The sequence below is a fragment of the Agelaius phoeniceus genome, chromosome 10, assembly GCF_051311805.1.
Source record: "Agelaius phoeniceus isolate bAgePho1 chromosome 10, bAgePho1.hap1, whole genome shotgun sequence".
NCBI classification, from domain to species: domain Eukaryota; kingdom Metazoa; phylum Chordata; class Aves; order Passeriformes; family Icteridae; genus Agelaius; species Agelaius phoeniceus.
This window is the reverse complement of record NC_135274.1, coordinates 17,314,059-17,324,297: the sequence shown is the minus strand read 5'-3', so window position 1 is coordinate 17,324,297 and position 10,239 is coordinate 17,314,059. Positions and strand designations below refer to the sequence as shown.

The window sequence follows — 10,239 nt, the reverse complement described above, 5'->3', positions numbered from 1 at the left end:
GAAAGCTGAGACTCTGCAAAAGCATGAAAAATCTGTCTTCCATTGAGAAAATAATGTTTTTCTCACAATGCTAATCTCCTACTCTGCTGAACCCTTCAATATTGCCTTTCAAGATGATGAGGTGGGTAGAAAAACTGCTGTGACCAGTTCATTAGATGGAGAGGGTCTGGTGCCATGGGGTTAACATCTCAGCTTTACAGGGATGCGAAACTGCCCCCTGCACAGCAGAACAAAGGAAAACTTTCTGAAGGAATCCCTGGAACAGTGTTTGTCAGAAATACTGCAAGGACCAAAATATGCCAAGTAGGGAAACCTTTTAGTGCCTGTGGCTGAGGAGGGAATGAGATGTGTGGTGTAAACTTGTACCATGAACTACTTTTACCATCCCCATCACTCAAAATACACAGCTGAGATTTTTACTGATCCCTCTGGTGATGGGTGTAAATCCTCCAGACCGACTTGAAGCACTGATTTGATTCAGCCACAACTGTAGGGATTTGATATCTAAAATATCACTGTGGCTCTAGTTCTTTCAGTAAGATCACAGAAAAAATATCCCATTATGATACTCTGTGTGTGTGTGCATATGTGCGGATGTGCATGGTGTTGGCTGCCCTGAGACAGGCAGTGTTCTGAAGATGAGCAGCCTGAGAGGTAACCTCAGTTTTCTCATTGACCACTGAGCCTTAGCATCACCGTTTGAAACATAAATTTTATTGCAACAGAGAATTAAAAATAGTACATTTGAAAGAGTTGCAGAGTGCATGTCATCAAAGAACTAGTCAGAAATCACAACTCAAGCAAATCATGTACAATTGGAACAGAAAGTTTTATTAAAACAAGTGGAAATCAAACTCAAATTTTCCTTGTTTAATTTCACCATAACTGTGGATTGTGTATTTACAGTCTTCGCCTCTTGTGGTGAAGGTTCTGCTCAGAGCAGGGCAGGGATGGATGGGGAGAGAGGTGGGTTTCAAAAGCTAACAGGATGTGAAAGTTTTCCAGAAGAAGTTCTTGCAGCCTGCTTTGCGTTCCCGGGGTGCCAGAGCAGGATTTGAGTTGGCCGAGCGCTCCAGCTCCAGTCTCACTTCATCCTGCTCAGCCCCTCGGGACAAGTCCTCAGACTCCAGGGCTTCATTTTCTGTCTGACTTGGCTCTGAAAGCAGTTCTGCCAAAAAGTACTTGGCCAGTTCCTTGGGGACAAAAGACAGAAAGGGAGAAAGAGATAGAGAGATCACAATTACTCCTTGATTTTTGGGGGCTCACCACTCTGTTCCTCTAAGACTTCTCCATGGCCAGATTAGAGACATTCAGGATGCAGGAGGAGAAGAGGAGCCCTGGCTTTCCAAAGAGCCCAGCCTGACAGCTGCTATGCAGCAGTTGTGTCTATAGCATCTACCTGGTGTGGGGAACAGACTGCTGTCCTGTGCATGACAGGGAATGAACTTGTCTTTACCTTCTCTTCCCATGGCTCCAGCACTCAGCGAGGATGCCACGAGCCTGCTGCTAAAGTGACACGGGAAAGGTCTTTGGGGAAGCTGGCAGGGGAGGTTGAATTGGTCACCATCTCACTGGGACTTATTTTTCTTCTAGTCCCTCCAAGCCTCGGCTGTCACCCAGCATGGATAAGACCATTGTTCTGTGCTCTGAGAAAGCTGCTTTCATTCTACGACCCGGAGAAAACCTTGGGAGCTTCACCAGGAGCCTCTGCCCTGTGCTCCAGCAGTGCCTGCTCCTTACTGACCACCAGCACCCAGCTGGACTGTCTCACCTCCCAGCACCAGCTGCCCAACCTGTCGATGGCTCAGCCCCGGCGGGGAACGGGGGATCTGCGGGGAAAGAGGGGTCTGCAGCAAGCAACCGCGCGTCTGAAACAGGGACACTGGGGAAGCCTGGCGAGGAACGGGAGGGGTCCGCAGCAGGGGTGCCGGGGCTGTGACAGGGAGCGGGGGTTCTGCAGAGGGGAATCGGGGTTTCTGTAGAAGCGGGAGCCTGCAGCGCGGCCGTCGGGGCGCCCGGGGGTACCCGCGGTGTCCGCCCCGTCGCGGGGCTCTCTCTCACCTGCTTCCCGGCGGCGGCGGCCAGCGACTTCTGCAGGAACTGCCGGAGCCGCGGGTCCGACGGGGCGGCCGAGACGGTGCCGAGGGCCAGGGCGATGGAGAGCAGGGCCAGGGCGCACTGGAGGCGGCACGACAGCATCTCGCCGGCGGGTCGGGCGCGGGAGGCGGCGGCGGGAGGCGCTGGCGGCTCCGCTGCGGCTCGGCTCCGGCGTTGGGGATCTCCTCGCCGCCCGCCGCCTTTATAAACCCTTCTCCTGACGTCAAGGCGGGGGCGCCCCCCTCGCCCCACGCCGCCGGGGGTGGGTCTCTGGAACGGGGGGGGGAACGGGACCGGGGATGCTCCGTTCTGCCCGGCGCCGGCCAAGCCTCCGCGGTTCCCCCTGAGCTCCCCTCCCCTCTGGCCGCCCCCAGTCCCCGTCCCAAATCACCGCCCCGACCACAGCTCCCGACCCTGCCCGTCCGCTCCCTCCTCCCCGGCCTCAAGACCACCCGAGCGGCGCTGGGGGGTCCCGGCTGTCACCGCCCACCCGCGGCTCTGACCCAGCGCCGGAGGGTGAAGCCCCCCAGCAGCCGCGCTGCCAAAGCCCCTCGCCCTGGAGCCGGGTCCCTCCCGTCGGTGAGAAACGGCTCCAGAATCCGGGGAGCGGCAAAGGGTCCCCTGAAGGGCGATTGCTTCCGGCTCCTGCAGCGGGTGGGGCTGCTGAGGTGCCCTTGGGGTCGGTCCTTTTGCCTCCCCTGCCCCTGTGGGTCGCTCCGGCACCGGTCCGACCCCAGGCTCCCTCCCGCGGGCAGCTCCGGGGGCAGCGGGAGCCTCAGGGACAGTGCCCGGCTCCTGCCGTGGCTCTGCCGCTCTGGGAGGCGAGCACAAATCTGTGCCTGGGTCGGGGCGTGCTGGTCCCTGGCTCAGCCTGCGGGGACCCTTGTCTCCATCTCAGGGTCGCTGGACATGCTGGTCCCTTGGCATGCACCTGTCCCACTCGATGGTGGGACAGTCTTCCCCACTCCTCCAGCCTCCACAACGCGGAAAAGCTGCTTCAACCCCCCTGAAGGATCAGCCTCCTCAGCTGTCTCCCAGCTGGCAGGAGCAGAGCAGGATGTGCTGGAAAGGGCCTCTGTTGTCAAAAAAGGGGTATAGGAACCTCTCCTATCTCAATTTCCAGCTGAGAAAAGTCAAAGACTTGAGGGGACAAGAATTCAAGTACTGTGAAAAGGTCTCCAGAAGCCTTCAAAATGACATTTTGTTTCATGATGAATTAATGTGCATCCCCTGCTCCACTTTCAACCCTGGTGCTGCTGTCTGGGTTTGTTGAAGCTGACCAGGGAGTGTGAAACATGAAACAAAGTGTTCCTGCTCTGTTTCACAGTCCAACATGATGAATTGGTGCTGGTTGCTGGTTCCAGACCAGGCAGGACTTTGGGCTGCACTGTGACTGCCCTCCCTCGATGGTGCTCCCTTCCTTTGTGCAGTGCAGCTCTGTAGCCTCACATAGCTTTCATCCTCTTCATCTTTCCCAAATTATGGAGCAAAATTAATGAAAATCATGAGAGAATAAGCCTTCATTTGTAGCCCATGAGGCCCTGAGGGTTGGGTTTACTTGTGCTGCATTATAGCCAGTTTTTCCTCATCTGCCTGACATGGACAAGGCCAAGCTCTGTGCTCCTGGGACCCTGTCTGTCTTCTAGCACTCATCTTGCTCTGGGGAAACCAGTAGAGAAGCATCAGCCCCTGCTCTGGTTTAGACAAATTCCCTTGCTTTGGGCACAGGACACAGCCTCCTACCAACGCCAAAGGAAATGACTGGACCCAAAAGAGCAGACTGTCCCTAAGGGCCGTGACTGTCAGAGCTTTTCTCTCTACCAAGATCCTGTGTGAACAGCTGGACCAGCATCTCTCTCCTCCTGTGGGCAAAGAAGCAGAGCCAGTCCTGGCTGTGGCAAATGGCCAAGGCAGCAGATGCCAGGGCACCAAACCTATCCTGGATCTCTTGCCTGCCTTCCAGAGAGGTTTCCTAGGAAAGGATTTTCTCAGCAACAATAATTTCGCCACTTTTCTAGATGTGCCAGTAGCAGCAAGCTGGGCTCTCCATTCTGCTTGCACTGAGAATAGAGTTGTTTTGTAGCCCCCAGGCTCACCTGCTTGGCACAGCCCAGCCCAGCTGTGCCACACTGCAGTGCAAGCCTGGGCCAGCTTTGCAGAAGGCTCCAACTCCCCACCAGCTCATCCCAGCTCCCCCAGCCCAGGGCAGTGCAGCTTGCTTGGGTTCCACATTGGAGAAGAGCAGAGATGGGAATGGGAGACAACACTGGGTTATTTCAGACTCCCCTGTGGCTTACTGGAAACTCTTACCTAACATCCCCTGCCACTGCACAGCAGGCAGCTCTCCAGGCTGGCACTCCTTCTGTCATTCAGTGTGTCACCCCAAGGGGATGGGCACACTGGGAACTCCCATCACTCCAGAGCTACCGTCCTGCTTTGGCTCCCACAGTGATGGGTCTGCCCTGAAGTGCCAGAGGGATCAGTTCAGCACCTGTATTTCTTAGAGCACTGCAATGGGCTGGAGTGCAGCCCTGGACTGCTGCATGGGATGGAGAGCTGTGCTACATTTCATCACCCTTTGGACCCACCTGGACACTAACATGGAGATGAGAGCTGTAGGAGCTGGCACAGTGCAGGAACAAGCTCATTGATGAGTTCCCCTCTTTCTCATTACCTGATAACTTCCTGTGGGACCAGCAGGACTTAGACACACCTAGTGGGATTGTGCAGAGTTGCACAGCTCAGCTGGAGATGGATGGGTCCCAGGTGGGCTGGCAGGGATGGTTTCAGGAAGTTGGTATGGTCCTGCTGCCATCAACTGGGGGAAGATACCAGACTAGATTCCTAAGGGGTTTTGAGAGGCCATTCTTGATGTCCTGCCCAAACCCAGGCTGCTCAGCACCTTGCTCTTCCCCAGCTACCCGCAGCACCTCTGTGTACATGAGGCCAGCTCTATTAAAGATGTTCAGACCAGAACTGTTCCTTCCCTGTCTTCACTCACACTTTGTTTTTCATTTTTGCATTTATTCAGCCCAATCCTGCCCTGCCAACCCTCCATGGCCACCTGGCAGTGCAGGGGATCCAGCCATAGAACAATAATGCCCAGCGGGACTTTGGGTTGGAGAAATGTTGTTGGAGTTGTGCTCCTGACAGTCCAGTTCCAGGCAAGCCCAGACCATCAGTCACACTGCGAATTCCTGGCTTGGATGTTCACTGGCTTTTCCAGGTACCTGGGGACAAGACTTGGAAGATGAGGTTGGCTCTGACTCCATCTCTCTGTGCAGCACTGGAGCTGGGTGGCTGTCCCTCTGTTCCCCCCTCTGCCTGAGGGAGGCTGGAGGAATTCCATCAGTGTTCCCCAGGAACAGGGGAATGGTGACTGCATGGAAGTGTCTTGGATTTGTCCCACTGAATTTCAGAAGCTCACCTGAGGAAAGTGTGGTTGGTTTCTTCTCTATGGTCATGCCCTCCATCGGGACATGACTAAACTCCTGAGCCAGAGCAGCCTCAGAAAGGCTCTGACATCCACATTTTTGGGATTTTACCTTTTTGGGATTCAGCTGAGGTTGTGAGGCTGGTGAGGCAGGACCAGAGACAAAGCTTTGATGGGACTGTTCCCCTAGAAATAACTCAGCCTGTTTAGAGCAGAGAAACTGAACTCTCATAGCGTCTGAGCCTTGTTGACAGATACAATGTTGAATGGACCAAAGTTCTCAGGTGATGTTTGTGAGAATCCCTCTGATGTTCTCCTTCTGAAAAAATTATTCTTTCTTTTCAAGGAAAATCTAAAGGAAAAAGACCATGTGCTTTGGTTCAGAAAACTACCTTGTGCTGACCTGAAGGAACCAGCAACAAGGGAGTGGAGAAAGGAAGTTCATCTGCTCCATACAAGTCTGGACTGTCTCCCGCAGAGGACTCCTGGGGAAGGGGTAAGGGCAGACCTCCAGATGTCCTCATGGCTGGTGCAGGCATAGATCAGCAAGTGAGCTGAGATTGACTTACCAGTTTCCCTTCCCCCAGCTCCTCTATGGGATCTGTGTGCTCTGAATTTTTTTGCATTCATTCTCCAGCCAGATAAATCCATCATCCGCTGGGCTGTGGCAAAGGCAATTCTGTTCCTTTCTTTCTGCCGCAGCGCTGCAGGGCATGTGGCTTTGCAGACGATTGAATTGCTCTGAATTCCTGTGACTGCTTCCTTTCCCCCACGCTTCCAGCTTGCTCCAGGGACCCAGAGCAGCCCAGCAGTGCCCGGCTCTGGGTGCCCAGGCTGTGTGCTCGGCAGCGAAGCGTGCCCTCTGCTGTCACCGCAGCCGCCAGCCCGGCTCCCATCGCACCTTATCTCCCTCGCTATCACCTACGGAGCGCTCTCCACACTCTCAGCTCTGCTTCCACGAGCAGGACAGTTGGATCACTGCCTTGCCAGCAGGGAATACCGCTTTTCTTTATATTCCAGCGCCCAAGCTGGTAGGGTTGAGCGGTGATCTGGGAGCCAGGGCGGTGGCATTCCCCACACTGCCTCTGGACATGCAGCTGCTGCTGTGGGGCAGTGAGGAGGCTGCTACAACCCCACAGATTTAACAGCTTGCTGGAAATCTAATAAAGCAGGTTTCTGCCCCGGGAGATCCAGATGAGTGGAGAAAAAGTAGTCAGTTACCTGAGTGATAATAAAAACCAAGAGCTCAATAAGGGAGAGAGCCTCTGGCTGAATGGTACCATGTACCCCTGGAATGGGGCACAGAGACAGCAGCAATGTTGGGGTTGTACACAGACTTACAACAGCCCCGAGAGGTTCTGTTTTTATAGTAAAACTTGGGCACAGATCAAAAAGAATTTGCCTCTCCATCAATTACAAGCATCTGGGATTTCTGCTCCAGTAGCAAAGAGGGAAGACAGTCAGGCTGTGGAGGTTCACAGAGGTGGAATTCTCTGTGACATACCTAATTTTTGGAATGTCTCTAAGAGCCTGAGCTGTGTTTAGGATTTCTGATGCTGTTACCTGAGTTTTATTCCCAGTCTCAGGCACCTGGGATACTGCCATGGCATCCATAGGGATGATAGCAGCTGCCTTGAAAAGGGAGAGGGAAGAGAAAGAGGAAGGGAAAGATATGGTAAAGACAAGGGAAAAACCAGTACAAACACTTGCAGAAACACAGCTGAACAGGCTGAGCTAAGAGTGATGTACCAGGTATAATATGAGAGTTAAATACCGAGGTATTTACTTGTACTATTGCAGTGGCTGCCAGGAGCCAGGGCTGTGTTTGGGACCATACAGAGAGATGCTGGCCTGAGCTGTGAGGAATTGTTAGCATAAGGAAAGAGATGATGGGTACAGATGGATGAGCACATAAAATCAAGAAATAATTATCTCTGCTTTATCTCTGTATATAACTCTCCTCTATTAACACCATTTCTGTTCAGCCTGGAAAAGGCTCTGGGGAGACCTTATAGCACCTTCCAGTAGCTAAACAGGATTATAGAAAGTCAGCGATGGACTTTTTCAAGGATATGCAGGGACAGGACAAAGAGGAATGGTTTTAAACTGAAATAGGGACAATTTAGGTTAGATATAAGGAAGTCATTCTTTACTGTGAGGGTGGCGAGGAATGGGTAATCTAGAGAAGCTGCAGATGCTCAACACCTGGAAGAGCAGCCTGGATGAGGCTTTGAGGAACGCGATCTTGTGGAAAGTATCCCTGTCCACGGCTGGAATTGGATGATCTTTAAAGTCCCTTCCAACCCAAACTGTTCCATAATTCCAGGACTGCGTGCTTAAACTCCGTCTTCCACTGCCCTCTCGTGGAGACTCGGCAGAATGCAGCGGAGCGCCCCGGCCCCGGCCCCGGCCCCGGCCCCGGCCCCGGCCCCGGCCCCGGCCCCGGCCCCGGCCCCGGCCCCGGCCCCGGCCCCGGCCCCGGCCCCGGCCCCGGCCCCGGCCCCGGCCCCGGCCCCGGCCCCGGCCCCGGCCCCGGCCCCGGCCTGGCCCCGGGGGTCGTCCGTCAAGGCTGCCAAAAGAAATAAAGCATCCCCTCCCGCAGCCCTGTTCACTCCCCTGGAGTTTGAATCCCCATTTCCATGCTGGGCCTTCTTGGCAAGCAGCCATTCCATAGGCTCGGTGGTGACCTTCCCTCTGAATGCCAGCCTGTCTCTGAAGCTGGGTTTTCCAAGGGCGAACAACCCAGCAATACGGACACGGGCAGGGCCGAGCAGTTCAGTGTTTATGGGTATAAAGCAGGCATAAAGCAAGTGTAGGGCAGCTCTGTGTGTGAGGGCTCCCTCGCCTCTCCAAACACCATCCGTGCCAGATGCCTGCAGGCCTGTGAGTGCGGATTGCTATCGCTTCAGCTGAACTGCCCGGAAAAGCCATGACATCACTGTTAAAAAAAAATAAAGTCTGTCAGGAGGAGGAAACCATGCTCCAGGAAAATACAGTATTTATTTTGCAAGTGCAGCTGGGCAAGTCAATAGGAAATAAAGGTCGTGGCAGCACAGCTGCTTTTCTGGGGCAAGTGGAGCTGTCAGTCCAGCCCTGCCGCTTCCAAAAGTGACAACTGCAGTAACCAGAGAGGCGGTGAGCTCAAAGGCAAGCAGGTCCTGACAGGGAGGGGAGAAACCTAAATATGTGTGTCAAATGAGAGCAGTGTGTCAAAATCCTGCTGTGAGGACAGCCAGCTTTACTAAAACATTAAAAACCCACCCGACAAAGGTAGAAAGGGAAAGCAAATGAGGGAATAAGGTGGGAAAGTAAGATTTTGCTATTGTTAACACTCAAGCAATGATCCATTTGTGGTTATTTTTCCACCACCCTGTGTCTAACATGAGTAAGTTGGTGAGGGCTCATGCTGGCCTCAGCCTTCGGGGTAAAAAATAGGCTCTTGCCCAGAAGGATGCTTGGGAAGACCTCAGTTCATGAAATGCCTGCCCCACAGCAGGCAGGCACTTGCTGCAGGCTGCCAGGCAGCTGTCCTGCCTGGCCAAACCAAACAGGAGGAGAGAGAGGCTGGCTTTGCTCAGCTCTTGCCTTTTTGTGGGGTTTCTTCACATGCCAGCAGATCTGGGCTGCTGGGAGACAAGCCAGAGGAGCTGGGGGGGGGTCATAAAATCATAGGATGGCTTGTGTTGGACGGGATGTTAAAGATCATCTTGTTACAACCCCCTACCGTGGGCAGAGACACCTTCCCCTGATTAGAGTTACTCAAGGCCTCATCCAGCCTGGCCTTGAACACTTCATGGATTTGACATCCACAGCTTCTCTGGGCAACCTCATCAGTTGTTCCAGTGCCTCACCACCACCATGGGTAAGAATGTTCTCCTAATAGCTAATCTAAATCTACCTTCCTCCAGCTTAAGGCCATTCCCCCTTGTGCTCCCACTACATGTCCTGGTGAAAAGTCCCTCTCCAACTCTCTTGTGGGCTCCCTTTGGGTACTGTAAAGTGCTCTAAGGTCTCCCTGGAACCCTCTCCAAGCTGAACAGCCCCAATTTTCTCAGCATGTCCCCACTGAAGACATGTTCCAATCCTGCTGCCAGCTTAGTGGCTCTCCTCTGGACTCATTCCAAAGGGTCTTCCTTGTGCAGGGGGCTGCAGAGCTGGACACAGTACTCAGGGAGAGGCCTCAAAAGACCAGAGTAGAAGTAAAAAAGTTTAACTTTCATCCTGAAACAATATGTTTATTTAGAGGCAAACAGGAAAAGGCAACTGCATTGCTTTTAGATGAGCACAAAAAGCAAGAGCTCAAAGATGTCATAAGGAAGAGTAGCAGACCCAAAAGCCACAAGCTCACAAAGATGAGGACCAGCCACTCTATCCAGCTCAGCAGCCTGTCCAGATCCAGAGGCTATGCTAAGCAAGACAATTCCTCAGGTGGAACTTCTCTAAGAATAGCATTGCTGTTATCAGTCATCATGATCCCACTTATGGGGCCCAAAAGCATCTTCATAGCTCCTGGTCCTAAAAATATTCAGCTGATGTCAGCAATAGTTGTCTCAGCCTGCTGTGACCATCAGAAGGCCAAGTCAGAGCAGCAAGGATGCTGAAAACCAGCAAATTAGCTGCCCCTCTTCTTGGCATTTTCTTCCCATGCAAAGCTGCTTTGGTTATCTCACATCCACCTCTGTCCCATGGCGTGTTGAAAACCAAATCCT

General features: G+C 53.4%; 1 protein-coding gene across 1 annotated transcript; it reads right to left on the bottom strand.

Annotated features, from left to right (window-relative positions):
• Nucleotides 1-694: 694 nt before the first annotated feature.
• On the bottom strand, nucleotides 695-2,294 carry SST (somatostatin). The gene is made up of 2 exons (XM_054639484.2): nucleotides 2,062-2,294; nucleotides 695-1,193 (listed from the first exon to the last, which is right to left on the bottom strand). Exons 1-2 carry the CDS (start codon nucleotides 2,197-2,199, stop codon nucleotides 981-983), a joined length of 351 nt encoding a protein of 116 aa, XP_054495459.1. The 5' UTR covers nucleotides 2,200-2,294; the 3' UTR covers nucleotides 695-980.
• Between the last annotated feature and the right edge of the window lie 7,945 nt (nucleotides 2,295-10,239).

Excerpts from the sequence above, each read along its gene's own strand:
- SST (XM_054639484.2), bottom strand. The coding sequence starts at position 2,199 with ATGCTGTCGTGCCGCCTCCAGTGCGCCCTGGCCCTGCTCTCCATCGCC. Across the intron at positions 1,194-2,061 it reads CCGCCGCCGCCGGGAAGCAG|GAACTGGCCAAGTACTTTTT; the intron begins GTGAGAGAGAGC and ends TTTGTCCCCAAG.